At 49.9% G+C, this 16840-nt stretch overlaps 2 protein-coding genes across 4 annotated transcripts; one reads left to right on the top strand and one right to left on the bottom strand.

Annotated features, from left to right (window-relative positions):
• Positions 1–258: 258 nt before the first annotated feature.
• Positions 259–3916, bottom strand: LOC122379504 (lectin BRA-3-like). The gene is made up of 2 exons (XM_043361770.1): positions 3836–3916; positions 259–741 (listed from the first exon to the last, which is right to left on the bottom strand). The coding sequence occupies exons 1-2, from the start codon at positions 3914–3916 to the stop codon at positions 259–261; spliced, it is 564 nt and encodes a 187-aa protein (XP_043217705.1).
• Positions 3917–9307: 5391 nt separating this feature from the next.
• LOC122379487 (galactoside alpha-(1,2)-fucosyltransferase 2-like) lies at positions 9308–15139 on the top strand. Of its 3 annotated transcripts, none has more exons than XM_043361725.1 (2): positions 9308–9367; positions 13612–15139. In XM_043361725.1, exon 2 carries the CDS (start codon positions 13661–13663, stop codon positions 14870–14872), a length of 1212 nt encoding a protein of 403 aa, XP_043217660.1. In that variant the 5' UTR covers positions 9308–9367; positions 13612–13660; the 3' UTR covers positions 14873–15139. The 3 variants fall into 3 exon arrangements, with proteins under 3 accessions (XP_043217660.1, XP_043217661.1, XP_043217659.1); XM_043361726.1 differs by having other exon boundaries at positions 9308–9375; XM_043361724.1 differs by having other exon boundaries at positions 9320–9492.
• The last annotated feature ends 1701 nt before the right edge of the window (positions 15140–16840 follow it).

Below are 16840 nucleotides of genomic sequence, written 5' to 3'. Positions count from 1 at the left end.
AGATGGGCTAGATGTCAGCTTCATATTTGATTAATTAAGCCAAATGTGAGAGCACTTACTTTTGGTCAACTCTCTAAAAAGTGTTTAGATTGAATTCCATTGAAGTTCTGGATTTTGAAAAAAAATACGATAAAACATTTAGGCATCACAACTTTGGTCTTTAGTCGAAAGAAGGTATTGACAATTTGAGGAGGCTTCGGAAATGGTACCACATTCAGCTAACGAAGCCCTAAGTGGTATGTGATTACTTTCACCTCGCTACATACAGCTAGAGCAATGCGAATCCCACTCGCTTGCGAAGCGCCCGCTCACCCGTTTCCGTGAGCAGATGAAGGCGTTGCGCGCCTGGCAGTCCCAGTCGAGCCAGCGGCCGGCGGGCAGGAACTCGGGCGGCGCGCCGGGACCGACCACCTTGACGCAGTCGTCGTTGGTGACGCTGGAGCCGCTGGGCTCCTGGTGACGCACCACCTCCCAGTTGGTGAAGTCCACCATCTGGGCGTCCCCCGTGTCATAGTTCCACATGTCGTCCCCGGAGCGCAGGCCCACCCAGTAGTAGTCGGTGTCAATGATGGACTTCTGCTTGGACAGGAAGACGCTGTTGAGGTCCCTCACCGAGGCCAGGTGGGCGTACTCGTGTAGCGCCCGACAGCCGGTGGAGCTGGCCTCCGTCCAGGTGGCCTCATAGCTGCTCAGTCGGTAGCACATGTCGAAGAACGGCCCCACCCAGCCCCAGGGACAGTCCTGTGAGAGACAGACGTTGCAGCTGGGTCAACACGGGCACAGCTCAGTGAGCAGTCCATTATTGGACACTGATAACACATGACTAGATTTTACAATTCATAACGGCTGATTTTCACAATGAAGTTCTTATCTCAGCGACGGCATGAATCTTTTATGTCGACCAAGGATCGGATAGGTATTTTTTATGGTGTTACTCTATCTTTATCGCTACAATTAGTTACTGCTATAATTGTCATATATTCAGCATCACTTTATGATCGTTAGGGTGTGTCACTAATCGCAATGCAAGGTGCTCCATCGATTTTATTGTGCTCCACTCATGTGGAAAGGGCGTGGCATTGTTAATTTCCCGCAAATTTTAACCCCCAGGCGGCGCCGAGCGAGAGAAGTTTGCCCTATCTCACAACATAGGCGACCCTAGCGCCCCTGGCGGCTGTTTGCGAAACTAACAGGCCGTTGACTGTATGGGCTTATCCCTGCTCTCTGTAAGCGCGTCTAGGGACAAATAATAGTATGGGCAGATTGCAGAGAGTGCAAGCTAATGACGAATACCTATAATGAATACAATATATTGTCACAGGGGCCCAGGAACATTCTTCAAGTTGGGGTGCAAGCCCAAAATACCTGACATGACGCATATGAAATAGTAGCGTAGTCAGGGGGTCCCAGGAGGCACGTGCCATCTACTCCCCCCCCCCATATCGCATTCAGAGGACCCCTCGGGTCGGAGGGGCTCTGTGGCACCAGTTTACCGCTCAGGGTCTATGCTGGCCATATTTCGATTCAGAAAGAATAGGGCTCGTAACAGCACCTCGTGAGTCCAAAGAAGCCTCACTAAATTGTCCATGAGGGTTACACGCCGGCTTCCGAAGGCTACTGGCGGCCTCTGAGGGCCCTTTACCGGCCTCTTATGGCTGCTAGCGTGCCTCTGAGAGTCCTAGCCGGCCCAAGAGGGGCCATATCTAGGGCCTTACGCCAACCTGTAATCAGTAATGGCCTCACACCAATGTCTCTGACGGCCCCATTACGACGACTGTGAGACTGAGGGCCCTCACTGGTGCTTCTGAGAGCCCACCCGGCCATAAAGACCCCTGCGGTACCAACTGACCTCTGAGGGTCCACGCTGACTATATTTCAGCTGAGAAAGACCTCACAGGTCTCGTAAGAGCACCTCATGAGCCCCTAAGTAGCCACACTAAGATCTCCGTCAGGGTCTACGCCGGCTTCTGAGGATTCCATAACGGAGACCGTGAGGGCCCTCAGCAGGGCCTCTGAGGGTTCACAACCAGCACCTCTGAGAGACCCACACCAGTGGTTCTAAGGGCCCATAAGGACACCACTGAGGGTCCCCCAAGCCAGTGCCACACCATTTATGCAACCCTATATTGGTGGCTCTGAGGTACCCACACCTGCGCCTGTGAGGGTTCGGCAAAAGCATATCTGACGGCCACCTACCTGCAACTCTGAGGGCCCTACACCAGAGACTGAGGGCCACACTGGCGTCTCAGAGTACCTTGTCGGTATCTAAGGACCCCACAGGGCTTCTGACAATGCCGCCGGCCTCGGTGGGCCCCTTGCCGGTCTGAGGTCCCCCTCCCCGGTCGTTGAGGGCCCCTGCCGACTTTTAAAGGGTTCGCACCAGCAGCTCTAAGGGCCACACGGCACACACCCACATGTAACGGACCCACACCAGTGTCTCTGAGGGTCCACAACGGCGTCTGTATTCTGTGAGGACCCTCACCGGCGCTTATGAGGGATTCACACTAGCACCTCTGAGGGGCCACACGGGCGTCTGTGAGGACCCCACACCAGTGCCTCTAAAGGCCCTTAATTGGAGGCTCTGAAGGCCCTGCATCGGTGATACTGAGGGTCCTACCAAAGGCACAACACAAGCCATTAGTCTCCTTCTGAGTCCCACACGCCGCCCTCCCACCATAGGCGGCGGAACGGGGAGGGCACCGGGCACCGTGCCCCCTCTGATTTGGGCATTTTAACATTAGCCCTATGGGCGTTGCATGGAAAGAATGGGACCAAAAGTCGGCAGTGTCCCCCCCCCCCCCCCACTTAATTGAAGGTGTTCCGCCGCTACTGCCTCCCACCGGAGCGAGTAAACCTGTATCAATCAACGACTTTACCACCGTTGTACGTCATAATGTTCTCATCACGACAAATCAAATACCATCCGGCACCAAAATGGTCCAGTATAAAATCTGACCTACCAAAGTTATGATCAAGTTCAGATAAAATCAAAGTGGGATGACAATAGCAGGTGTTCTTAAATCGATGCCGAATCAGCAGAAACCATTCACATGCAAGAGAAATACCTTGTGCTGATGTTTATATAAAAACAGACATGTAGGTCCATAAAAGGGAGCAGAGATCCTTCATCGTTGCATCAATGTTGAGGGGGCGGCGCCCACTCGGCTCTCAAGTTGGAGGGGGGGGGTAGGGGTAAGCGCCCCCACTGCCCCCCCCTGTTCCCCGGGGTCTATGCAGTGAACGACGCTACAAAAAAAAAACATGTGACACCTAATAGCAGGCACTATAAACATGCGCTCGTACGTATCCCGTCAGACCAGGACGGGGATCGGGGGTAGTACTATGCAATATACATTAACACAGAACTATTTCGTGCTTTAAGATGCATAACATCACATTTTCACCAACATTCTGAGTGCCAGACAAGCCAACAGCAAGGCGTCATTTCGGTAAAATGCATTTAATGATGATCGTAAGCTCACAAAGCATAGCGAGCGTGTTAGTTCAAAACATTGCCGCTAGGGGCGCTGAGGTCGCTAATGCTGAGAGATAGGCCAAAGTGTCGGCGGTCGGCGCCGCATGGGTTTTAATATTTGGGGGAAATAAAAAATGTCACACGGTTTCTACGTGTCTGGGGCACGATAAAATCAGTGGAGCACCATGTTTTGCGAAAAAAGTGCCCAAAATGACACACCCTAATGATCGTCATGCATGAACGCGTCACATTTGTAGGTAATATTGTTGGAAGAAGGGAGGATGACAAGGGACCGATTTTCCCACCACCAAGGGGCTTCCATGTGGTATTGGTTGCCCGGAGTATCCGGCTGGGACTCACAGAGCTGCTGACGGGGGCCATCAGCTGGAGGCAGATGAGCGTCACGGCGACCCGCACCGGGTAGCCATAATCGACCTGCATTGTGGCGGGACAGAACGACCTGCGACCTGCCAATAACGGCCGCCAGCGACCGGTGAGCAGCGTCCAGTGGTTACGACCAACATATGCGCGGGAACCGGGGGGGGGGGAGCATCATGCCCCCCCCTCCAACTCTGGGATCGTGGGGGCGGTGCCCCATAACCTTTGAGACCGAATACCGCTCTTTTTTGCAAATGTTTTCTTTTTTCATTCAATAAGCCAAGGGATGAAAAATAAGTGGCCTAAAACCGATGAGAAAACTATAGATTTGGGGGTGCTCTACATATGATATGCCCCCCCCCCCCCCCAGTCTGAAAGTAATTCTTGCGCCACTGACGACCAATGACCGGTAACGATCAGTGCCCAGTGATCAATGACCAAAGACCAGTGGTCAAAGACCAACGGCTAGTGGTTAATGATCAACGACCAGTGGTTACCAATGATTGGTGATAACAGCGATCAATGATAAGTAATCAGAAACATCAACAACCAGCGACGACCAGCCTCCGCCAATAACCAACGGCTTACGACTTCCGACGAAATACTTACCGACTTCCGACGAAGTAATTACGACTTCCTGTTCCGACGGACGACTTCCGAAGGACCAGGACGATGGACAAGTGGCGAGCCGCCAGCACGCCGTTTTATGCCTTTCGCCGTCAGCTCCAGGTAGGGAGGTTTTGCGGTGTGAAGTGTTTTCACACTTGGTCGAATAATTCCCACCTGCTTAAACACAGTCAAGCGAGGGAAGTAGATGTGGCACAAAAAATGAGGACAATCGAGGTCACCTTTGACGCTGTTAGTGGAGGGGTTCATCGATCGCTTTACCTACCATTTTGCTCGGGGTCACCTTGGGCGGCGTCGCTTTCGGGTGTTTGTACAGCTAAGAAAGTTTGTGCATGTGCTGCCAAACGTAGTTGTGAGCTGGGGGCCTGCCAGTTCAGTGTTGATACTATACTTAACACAGCACCTTTGCTGACGCGGCGCTGCACAACGACGACATGGCGCTTTGTCACCCTGGTGAGCGTGAGGTCCACAGTCCACACGATGACGAAGACATTGTGAGACACATCGTGAAGACACATGACGTGACTGCACGTCCTAATCCATAGTTTTGTGGCACTTATTGTCATAGAAACACTTAAAAACCTGGTTTCAAAAGTTGTGCATGGCGGGATCCACTCAGATCATATAGACAGACACATGTTCTTGGTTTATTGTTAGATCCTATGAGATCATACATGTACATCCGAGATAAAATTTTCGCGCAGGATTCGGTGGGATCATAGATCCTAACCTGCAGTTTGCTTCGAGATCCACTGAGATCATAGATCCATCACTTGAATCTATGCAGGGAAAACGGGGGAACGCTTCCCATCGGGTAATACCACCCACCCTCTTATTTCGTAAAACAAACATCCTCGATGATCAGATTACTGTGTAATTAATTGGTGACATGGCGGTAGATAGGCTGTGCAAGGTGATGTTGGTAATTTTGCGTGTCATGTCCGAGATTTTGTGCAATTTTGGTGGCAAATGCCTTCCTTGTCACTTTCTTTATTCACTATAGGTGCCGGCGAGGATTAAAGAGGTCCAATTATAAAATCATGCTTACATTACATACTCAAAGGCATTTACCCAGACAACCGAGGCTATATTAACCCGCGCCCCGCTGGGGTCTGCCGAGCAACGCGCCCTGCTGGAGGGGGGGGGGGCAATTTGCCCCCCCCCCTAAGGTCTCGAAAACCACGCAACATAGCGACAAGCGGCAAACGGTGTTGGATAGCCCTACCAGGGAACTACCTTGTGACCCAATTTCATTGACCTAGGTCAAACCGATGACGTCACAGATCAAGTCAAATGTCGAATTTTCACCGTTTACAGGCATTTCAGGAAATGCGTTGTAAAATCGAGTAAAATGCATTTCATTGAAAATCATCGGTGGGAAAATGTTCGTCAAACACATATTCTGCTATTTGAGGTCACTGATACCAGGTCAGGTCACAGAGGTCAGGTCACTGAGGATCACAATATGAAAATATCATGTAATGCATGTTTTATGGTCCATTTTGTATCCCAATTACGATTATGTGGGTCAGGCAGCCTTTCGGGTCAGGTTAGATTATGTTCTGGTGAAGGTCAGGTCAAGGTCAGGTCAAGGTCAGGTCAAATAAGGTCAAATTTCAAAGTTGATATTTTGCATAAAATGGGTATCGATTCGATGCAGCTCGTCACGGGGAGTTCAATGGTAGTCTTTGTTTTGCGCTACGTGGCCTAGAATTGCTAAAAATTGAGTTAAAAAAATTGACGTCATCAATTTTGAACAGTTTTTGCTATAACTTGCGCAAAAAAGGAGGTATCAATCTAAAATTTGGTATGTAGATAGAAGAGGATATAACTTTGAAAATCCGAGATTGCAGTTTTGTAGCGCCGCCTTTTGTCTACATGACCATATAAAGAACTTTGAAATTGCTTGATAACTGTTGCTTTTGTGAGCGTTTCAAGATTTCATGTTTTTTGCTCATTTTTGCTCGAACATGACCTTAGTTTGACCTCAATAACTCCTGACCTAAGGTGACCTAAGACTTGAAATTTTGTGTGAAGGTGTCAAATTGATGCCCGGGAAGGTACTGAAAATTTGGCGCGCGTTTTCTTGCTATTTAGGAAAAACCACAGGGGGGGGGCCAAATTGCCCCCCCCACCCAGCGGGGCGAGGGTTAAGCCTCACCGGCCGAGGGGGGGCGGGTGCCGCCCCCCCCCCATAGGGTTTTTCCACGATAGCTCCGAACACGCTGGCGATAGAGAGCTGAAACTTGGCATACCTGACCTTTGATTCAAGCCGGATCTTGTGACATCAACCGCATTTTTGGGTCAGGTCAGGTCACTGACCTATGACGTCATAAGTGAACCTCTGCACGGTCTTCAGATGCCGCAACTTCGCAACGCCCTCACTGCCAGAGGAGATGTCACAGGGAAATGAAACTTACTGGATCTAGTAGCCATTATGAGTCTCACAACTTGCATATCTCGGATTTTTCCTAAAGATCATATGAGATCAGGTCATTTTCGTGACCTCACCATTATATGGGGAAAAATGAACACTGCTATTCTGGCGCCGGGAACGATCTCAAACTATCTCAAGCATACAGAATCGTAAATTGATGCACTCCTTGCAAGGTTTGATGCGTTACTTTTGCAATGTTGACCTTGCGTGACGTCATTTATGACGTCATCAAGGTCATATGAGTTTTTCGTCAATAACTCCCGATCAAATTGAGCTAGCGAGTCGGGAAAGCCACAAATGGACTCAGGAAGACCTGTCGAATCGAATGATATGCGACATGATTTCTTTCGACCAACTTCGTGACTTGGGGGTGCTGACCTTACCGTGACCTGAGGTCAACACCCTAAGTTGACCTGACCCAAACAAAAAAGTATATCATTCGACGCGCCTGAGCGAGGCGAACACGATGCTGCCAAAGTCGCGGGTCTGCGGCCGTTTTTTTGCGAAGTTATTCACCGAAAACTGAACCGTACCTTGGGGCACTTGACCTGACCTCAGAGGTCACTGAGGTCAGGTGAGGTTAGGACCTTAACCTTCGCCCCAGTGGGGGGGGGGCATATGTTACATACAGTAGGTCTATTAAAAAAGTCCCCCGCACCAGTGGGCGCTGCCTCCGCTGAGCCGAACCCCCGCGGGGGTCACAATATGGAAGTGTCGTGTGATACATGTTTTATGGTCCATTTTACATGACAAATGCGATTATGTGGGTTAGGCAGCCTTTGGGGCCAGCCTAGGTTACGTTTTGGTGAAGGTCAGTTCAAGGTCAGGTCAAATTAGGTCAAATTTCAAAGTTGATATTTTTGCATACAATGGGTATCGATTCGATGCAGCTCGTCACGGGGAGTCTAATGGTGGTCTTTCTTTTGCCCTACGAGGTCTAGAATTGCCAAAAATTGAGTTTGAAAATTGGACGTCATCATTTTTGAACAGTTTTTTCACTATAACTTGGCCAAAAAACGAGGTATCGATCTGAAAGTTGATATGTAGATAGAAGACGGTAGGTACCTACTATCACATATCTTCCGGTTTTTTTCGAAACTCAAAAAACTATTTGGATTTTTTGGTTAATATATCCAAAAAAGTGCTTTTTTATTTTTGGGGGTCATAACTCAAAACTTTTAAAAATCCGAGATAGCAGTTTTGTAGCCCTGTCAATTCTAGACCTTATAAGTCAGACTATTTTTCTCTACCTTCAAAGCTGTAGGCCTGACAGGTCTTCTCGCGAAGGTCTTTTTTCGGTCGAAAATGACAGAACATGACGTCATTCTGACGTCATTTATGGCCAACCTATCATAGCCTCTGGAAAGAAATTGTGATCATAATGTGTAAAATTGATGCCCGGAGGGATCCTGAAAGTTTGGTGGCGATATCTCCAGCCGTTTAGGAGATATCGACGGAAAAGGACAGGGGGCCGTTTCGCCCCCCCCCCCTACGGTGCGCGGGTTAAAAACGTTTTTGAACATCCGTCCTCCGTAATGGCTAGGGACGGCGGCCGGCGAGTTACCATCCCAGTGACGTCATTCGGGCCCGGTAGGGGGACGGTAAAAAAAACGGATGTCCATACCTGGTTATGTGGCCTTGGCTCGGTGTTTATTTGAAACCCCACAAGGATGGAGGATTTGTCAGTAATTATAACTGAACTTATTAATAAATCGCACGACGTTCAACATAACAGTACATCATCGGTCTTAAAAACTTATTTTGAAAATATTATTTCATCGCCAATACCTACAATGTGCGCTGACCAGCTTTCTCAGTAATTCAGCTAGCAATTCTCGTGCTGTGTTCAAAAAGATGTTTACAGTGAGGGTCGAACTTAAGAAAAACGAGCTATACCTATTTTTCAATACATTCAATGTAAATATGTACGCATAAGTTGGTACATGTGTACATATGGAAATAAGTGTTATATACTCGACTCGTTACGTGAAGCAATATTTTTATGCGAGGTGAACGATTATGGTAAGGCTGCGAAGCAGTCCATTCTGGTTAATAACGTAGTCGTACATATCGGTATAACGATGCAAAATGTCTGCGGTCTACCTCTGATATATTTATACACTAGAATCCCTCGGAAGTCTACCCGATGCATAAAAGAAGCAGGTTGTCTTTGTGAGCTACTGCAGGATATGATGATCGTGCGCTGCGCTACAGCGGACGACTGACACCCACTACGGGCCGCTCGCGGCGCGCCCGCGCCCGTGAGCCTGCGGCGGCAGCTGCCGCGGAGAGCGGGCCGTCGCGCCGCGCTGCCGCCGCTCCGTCCCGTTAGGGCGGCGGAAAGGAGGTCGCCGCGCGAGCCGTACGGACGACGACCGCGGTCAGTAGCCCAACAGGTGATCGGAGAGGGAGTGTGTCCGGCGTCAGTGCCGCGTCAGTCGCCAGGACAGGCGAGTAGGTCAGCGTAAACTTATCTTCATAATTTTCTCCGTTTTGGTGTGCTATTTTTGATGTGTCTTACGTAACGTGGCGCGGTCCGCATCACCCTTCCCGATCGTCGGAACGATTTTAGGAGGTGAGGAGCGGGCTCGATACAATTTAACTTGGTAACGGATCAAGTAACTTTCGTTACCTTTGTGGGCCGTTCATACGGTATAATTCACGCCGCTCCCCCTTCCACTGCTGTTCGTTACTTTTGGTCACCCGAGCAGGCTGGCCTACCAATTAGCCTGGGCTAATTGGTTTCCACGCCCTGCTAGACGCGAGGGGAGGGTGAACAACCCCTTAGTAACTCGGCTCTGGATCACGTAGCGACGCGCGGTAGGCGACGTTCGTAAGAGCCTCAAAAACCATAAAATCATTAAAAAATTTTAAGGTCAAGTCAAAGGTCAGGTCGTCATAGATCATCCAATGACAAATTTCGTCTACCTATTTCGAAGTTTCCAATAAATCTGCATAACTCGGGGACGAATAGAGCTACAGCGCCTTTTCTGAGCTTTGTTCTCAGATATGACCGAAGGTCAACGGTTCAGCCTCCTGAATGGCCGTATGGTAAAAGCTCAAAAAGTCAAAACTGACTTTTTCGCCGAAAACTTTTTTCCTGCTATGACACTACGCAAAACTCGCACGACAGTGCCTGATATTACCGGCATTGTGTTCCGCTCGTCTACCGCGCCGAGTAACCTTTAACTTGACCTATAAATTTGACCTAATAAACTGTATGTATGTATGTATGTATGTATGTAAAGATAACATTACCTACCCAATTTACTACCTATACCTATTAAAAAGGTTATGACCTTAACACACGAAAATACAACCAAAGGTCGAGGTCATGATTTGACCGGAAAAGGTCATATTGCATATTAGTCGACCCATATCGTATAGCGGACTCGGGGCACATCTAAGATATTACCTCACTCTACATGCCTCTATCAAAAGTTGTTGTCAAAAACTGCTGGGAACCTTTCATGACATAAGGTGATCTCTGGGGCGTAAAGAGAGGTCACGAGCGTAATGTTCCGTTTTTATATTCCGTGTAAACCGCCGCCCCGCTTGGGCAGCGACAGCTGACCAGACAGACCAGACGAGAGAGTCGGCAGAGCAGGGGCCGGCCGGGCTTGTGCCTGTTTTGGGTTATGTTTTACCTAAGCAAACATGTGATTTTGATATCGGCTTTAGGTATTATAAAAGACTAAACCCAAAGGCTACACTAGAACGTTTTTTCCGAAAGAAGACTTCCCGCCTGTCTTGACTCTTGCGCTCACCAGTCGTGTGCATCACTGTCGTGTCTACTACTATGCATTTCAGACCCCATGAGACCCTGTTTTTCGGCGATAATTTCTTCATTTTTTGTCCAAATGGCTTAAAAATTTGACACATCATATTTCAGCTCAAGCGCCAATTTTCGTCAATATGGTCTCTTAACAAAATATCAAAATTTAGAGCACTTGTCGTTGGCTCGTAATGTTAATCATAATTTTCACCCGAATAGAGGCTCGCTCGCTGCCGCACCGGATTGGATAGGAGTGCTGGCCAATCACGTTACGCCGTGCTCAACTTGACTCCGCCCACTGGCCGTGACCGCGCTGGTTCTATGGCGCTTCAGTCGGCGTCAGTCAGCACCACGGAGGGTTCGCGGCGGGGCCGCATGCTGGAGACAAATGGAGTTGGCAAAGTTGTTTCGGGACGAAAGCAAAAAATCTCCGTTCGAGGGCATTGGTGTCCTCTTCTCCTATTTTGGTATCTAAACGTCGAACCAGCTCAGGATATTCAGAATGATCAGAATCAGGGTAGGATGAATCCAGAACCGGCCGTAAAAGGAAAGATGACGAACTCTTGGACTCCGAGCATTTATTTAAGCCAGAGTTGCACCTATCTCATCGTCAGGCTGGGTCAAGTCACACCCTATCACCTATAAGATCATGCGTAAGCCTCTGCGTTACCCCAAAATATTTATATATATTTTGCAGCGTCAATAAATGTTTCTGAGGAAGGCGCAGAAAGCAACAAAGTGGGATCAAGAGTCGCGGGCACGGCCGATTGCCTGGCGCATTGCTCCAGCGAGACGACTGTATTCGTGATTGAAGCGGTGCGGGGCGCCGGGCGGGACAGAAGGTGATTGTAATTGAACTTGAACAGGATGTAGGTACGCCTTTGCAAATATAAATGCAAAGGCGAGGGCTTCAGCTAGTGCTTTACTTATGAGTGCTATTTTTGCTCATTCGGTTAGGTTACGGCTGCAACGACAACTACTATGCATTTCAGACCACCTGGAACAGTCCTTTTTGGCTCTTTCTCGTTACCTAAACGCTTGATTTCAACTAAACTTTGACACAATGAGTTTCAAGGCCCTACCTAATTTTTACTAATATGGTCTTTTAGCAAAATGTCAAAATGAAGGGCACTTGTCATTGACTTGTAATGGTAAAAAGTGATCGGAAAACTCTGCGCCGTGGTAGAGGCTAGCACGGCGTAGCAGCGTCAGCTGTTGCGCCGCAGCTAAGCTCCGCCCACCGCGCCGCGACACCGGGACCGGTCATTCGCCGCTCGGGCTCAGAGGGGCGCGGAGCTCTGCAAAGGACTGGAAGAAGACACACGCTAACGCACCTTCCCTTACATGAATATGTGTCGTGTCTCGCGCGGAGAGAATAAGGACGGAAAGAATGCAATGCAGATCGGTGTATGTATAAAACGATAAGCACTCCTTCTAGCTACAAATTAAGATCCTGCAGAATGTTTTCCCTACAAAATTTAAAGCATCTTATTTTCAATAATTTATAGCAAGCTTCTCCGCTGACCGTTTTCCTACAGGCTATGGTGCATTTAATGAGTAACGAGACAGAATCTACCGCATTGTCTTTAGGTACATATGTGACATTCAACGGCCTTATTTAATTAAGGGTATCCACATATGTGCTTGTATTTCGTTTTTGTTTTACTTTTTAAGATTTTTGGGGGTAACAATATTCAATCTTTCCATAATATTTCCACAATGCTTTAAGGATATGGTTGATAGAGCTTAAGGCCGAAAAGCAATTAACAAGGAAAGATAGGATATGATAATGTAGATATGCAACATCGAGAGTTCATGATCTCCCATCCTTCACTCCCCTTGTCAGTCTGTCGTCTACAATCTATATCTCCGTCACTTGTCTCTGGTCTGCCCTCTTTGTCTGTCTTTCGTCTACCGTCTTTGTCTCCTGTCTCTTCTAGCGTTTACGTACATTGTTTGCTGTCCACTAGCCACAGTCTACCGTTCGTGTCATTGTCACTTTGTCTCTTCTTCCTTTTTCTTCCTTCCTCCGTCCAGTATTTGTTGCAGAACAACTTATCAAAAGTTAATGACATACGAACAAGTGCGCCACTCTACCGCTCCGCGCGCGCACCACCCGCACGCCGGCCGGTCAGACTGCGACTGCGGCTGGCATGACCCGAGGCAGGACCGCAACTGGGCGGAGCCAAGCCGCAGTGTGCTAGTACGTCACGACCAATCAGAGGGGAGGTAGCGCCCAGCCTGTGCCAGCCTCTAAGCAGGGCTCTGACGACCTTAACATTATCAGTCAATGACAAGTGCCTTTATTTTTTATTTTTTTGTTAATAGACCATATTAATAAAAATTAGGTAGGGATCTCAAACTACCACTGCCAAAGTTTGGTTAAAATCAAACGCATATACAGCGAGAAATAGCCGAAAAGGACTGTTCCACAGGGTCTGAAATGCATAATACACGACAGCTACGTTCCATGCGATCCGCCCCGGTGCGGCAGCTACCGCCTCGCCCGCTCTACGCAGCCGACTGACCGGCCAAGGTCACCGCCCCGTCGGCCGGGAGGGCGGAGCTTAATGGTCACGTGTTTGTGACGTCACACCTACTCACGGATAGCCTCTACTCCACTGACGGATTGACGGAGCTGATTTTAACATTACGAGGCAATGACAAGTACCCTAAATTTTGATAATTTGTTAAACGACCATATTGACGAAAATTGGCGCTTGAGCTGAAATGTGCTTTGCGAAAATTTGAAGCCAATTGGATAAATATTAAAGAAATTATCGCCGAAAAACAGGGTCTCATAGGGTCTGAAATGCATAGTAAATACGACAAAGGTCCGTGGATGCTGCCACCCGTGACCGCGCTGAGCCCTGACCGCTGCGTGTGCGCACTGCGCACCCGTCTCGCTGTGGCCGGCAGGTGGATGGGGGCAGCTGACTGCTGACGCTGCGGCCCGGCGCGGCGCCCGATGTGGTGCCCGCTGACACAGCCGGGCGGCCCGGCCGTGTGTCGCCAGTGGGGCCGACTGGTGCCGGCGCGGCTGGTGGCCGTGGTGCTGCTGATGACCGCGGTGGCGGTGCTGCAGCTCGGCGCCGTGCTGCTGATGGTGGACCGGCGGCCGTCCCCCAGCCGGCCGCTCGCTGTCCGGCCGCCCCCCGTCCGGCGGCCGGCGTCCACTGCGGAGCGCCGGAGACGCGCCGCGCCCCTGCTCCACCTGCACCTCGCGCAGGTGATGCGCGACCTGCACGGCAGCACGGACATGGAGCTGGTGCGCGCGGGCCGGCTGCCGCGGCCGGCCTCATGCCCGGAGCGCGCCGTCATCCCATGGGCGGGCGGACGCGCCGGCAACATGCTGTTCGAGTACCTGACCGCGTGGGCGGTGGCGCTGCGACACGACGTGCCCTTCCTCGTCCCGGACGTGATGATCGAGACGTTCGAGGGCGTGTTCGCGGGGATGACGGCTCAGCGCGGCGACCTAGACCTGCTGCTGATGGACTGCGCCCACCTGTGGCACGGCCGGCGCAACATCAGCGTGGCCACCATCCAGGATGTCTGGGAGGACCTGGCGCCCATCACCGGCTGGCTGGAGCTGGTCGGCTTCCCCACCAACATGACGCGACCCATCTACCGGCTCTGGCACGCGCACGAGGCCCAGATGCGCGCCGAGCTGCGCTTCAGCGCACCCATCTCGTCCATCGTGCACGAGTACCTGCGGCGGGTGCGGCGCGCGCTCGGCCCCGACGACGAGCCCGTCACGTTCATCGGTGTGCACGTGCGACGCACCGACTACTACCAGGCCACCTACAACCTGGACGGCGTGTGGATGAACATGCCCGGTGCGGCGTACTTTGAGCGCGCCGTGCGCCACTACCAGCGCCGCTACCCCAACACCGTGTTCGTGGTGGTGAGTGACGACATGCAGTGGTGCCGCGAGCAGCTGGCGGCGCTCGACGCCGTGATCCTGTTCCCCGGCGACGCGGGCAACCCGCCGATGCTGGACCTGGCGCTGCTGGGCCACTGTAACCACACCATCATCACGTTCGGCACGTTCGCCCTCTCGGCGGCCATCATGACCGGCGGCGACGTGGTGGTGCCCAAGGACCTCGGCATCACCTGGAACTCGTACGAGCGACAAAAGGACTTCTGGCCCGCCCAGTGGACGGAAATATCGGTGCTGTGAGATAAAGTGAGGCGCGTTCGCAATTTCCGAGCTCAGTGATTCGCCCACACAAAACAGTGTCCGTTTTTCCATGGGAACTCTCTCTCTCTCTATAGAGTGTAGTGGAGGGAACTCGGATCTTACACAGACAATGTGCTTTTTGCACGTAAATACGACGCTATGTTACGTTGGATGAAACGGCAGGGAAATCGTCATTATTTAAGCTCCAAGAATATTGGTGCTATGCACTTTTATGTTCGAACAGCTTCAATATAAAGGATGCTTACATTACCTATATCTGCGCGGGGTGGAGCATGCTGAAAGTGCGATGTTTCTTATTTGTAGGGGAGAGTGGGGAAAGATGCCAGGGGTTTGTTATGTCATAATTTATTCGAAAATGACAATCGGAAAGCAAAAACTTGGAGTTTCAACGGAAGCCAACATCATTTTTCTTCACAAAGTAGAACACCTTTGTCCTTGAAATATGATAACTTTTTTGCTATAAATCATTTTCCTGAAGAAGTGCAAGGGGGCATCTTACCCCACAGGGTGGGAAAGACGCCCCCTGGGGTTGAGTAAGGTGCCCGTCCGCACTATAACCCGCGCCCTGATGGGGGGGGGGCATTTTGGCCCCCCCTGTGGTTTTTCTTAAATAGTGAAAAAAACGGCGGCGCGCAGCGCCGCCAAATTTTGGGTACCTTAACGGGCATCAATTCGGCACCTTCACACAAAATTTCAAGTCACAGGTCACCTCAGGTCAGGAGTTATTGAGGTCAAACTGAGGTCATGTTCGAGTAAAAATGAGCAAAATACATGACATCTTGAAACGCTCACCAATTCTACAGTTAACAAGCAATTTTAAAGTACTTTATGTGGTTGTGTAGAGAAAAGACGGCGCAACAAAACTGCTATCTCAGATTTTCGAAATTTTGGGATTTTGACCCAAAAAAAATAAAAAAATGATTTTTTTAAGAAAAACTAAAGAAATCCAAAAAAATTCCGAATTTGGAAAAACCGGAAGATATGTGATAGTCCCTGCGCTCTTCGATATACATACCAAATGTTAGATCGATACCTCTTTTTTGGCGAAAAAAAAACTGTTAAAAATTGATGACGTCAAATATTTGAACTCAATTTTTAGCAATTCTAGACCTCGTAGCGCAAAACAGAGACCACCATTGAACTCCCCGTGACGAGCTGCATCGAATCGATACCCATTTTATGCAAAAATATCAACTTTGAAATTTGGCCTTATTTGACCTGACCTTGACCTGACCTTGACCAAAACGTGACCTAAGCTGGCCCAAAAGTCTGCCTGACCCACATAATCGCATTTGTCATGTAAAATGGACCATAAAACATGCATCACACGACACTTTCATATTGTGACCCCCCAGTGACCTGACCTCTGTGACCTGACCTGGTATCAGTGACCTCAAATAGCAAAATATGTGTTTGAAGAACATTTTCCCATCGATGATTTTCAATGAAATGCATTTTACTCGATTTTACAACGCATTTCTTGAAATGCCTGTAAACGGTGAAAATTCGACCTATGACCTGACCTGTGACGTCATCGGTTTGACCGAAGTCAATGAAATTGGGTCACAAGGTAGTTCCCCGTTGGGGCTATCCAACGCCGTTTACTGCTTGTCGCCATGTTGCGTGGTTCTCGAGATCTTAGGGGGGCCAAAATGCCCCCCCCCCCCCATCAGACCGCGTTGCTCGGCAGACCCCATCAGGGCGCGGGATAAGTGACATAAATGGGCACGTGTCACGTGAATTGCCTGAGGGAATCGGTTCCATCCGAGCCTACGGTAGACACTTAAACGCCATCATAAGGGCCCTAAAGAGTTGTCGTAAGGGGCTGCAGAGGTCATCGTGAAGGCCATCATAGTCCAGCGCGGCCAAACAAGCCTCCGTGGTGACGTTCAGAGACCGTTGTGGGGCCCTTATAGGTCTTCATGAGACTTGAAGGCCCTCAAGACC

This window comes from Amphibalanus amphitrite, unplaced genomic scaffold, assembly GCF_019059575.1.
Source record: "Amphibalanus amphitrite isolate SeventyFive unplaced genomic scaffold, NRLGWU_Aamphi_draft 000079F_arrow, whole genome shotgun sequence".
NCBI classification, from domain to species: Eukaryota; Metazoa; Arthropoda; class Thecostraca; order Balanomorpha; family Balanidae; genus Amphibalanus; species Amphibalanus amphitrite.
The sequence above is the reverse complement of the archived record's forward strand: the minus strand, read 5'-3'. Positions and strand labels throughout refer to the sequence as shown.

Excerpts from the sequence above, each read along its gene's own strand:
- LOC122379487 (XM_043361725.1), top strand. The coding sequence starts at position 13,661 with ATGTGGTGCCCGCTGACACAGCCGGGCGGCCCGGCCGTGTGTCGCCAG.
- LOC122379504 (XM_043361770.1), bottom strand. The coding sequence starts at position 3,916 with ATGCAGGTCGATTATGGCTACCCGGTGCGGGTCGCCGTGACGCTCATC. Across the intron at positions 742-3,835 it reads TGGCCCCCGTCAGCAGCTCT|GACTGTCCCTGGGGCTGGGT; the intron begins GTGAGTCCCAGC and ends TGTCTCTCACAG.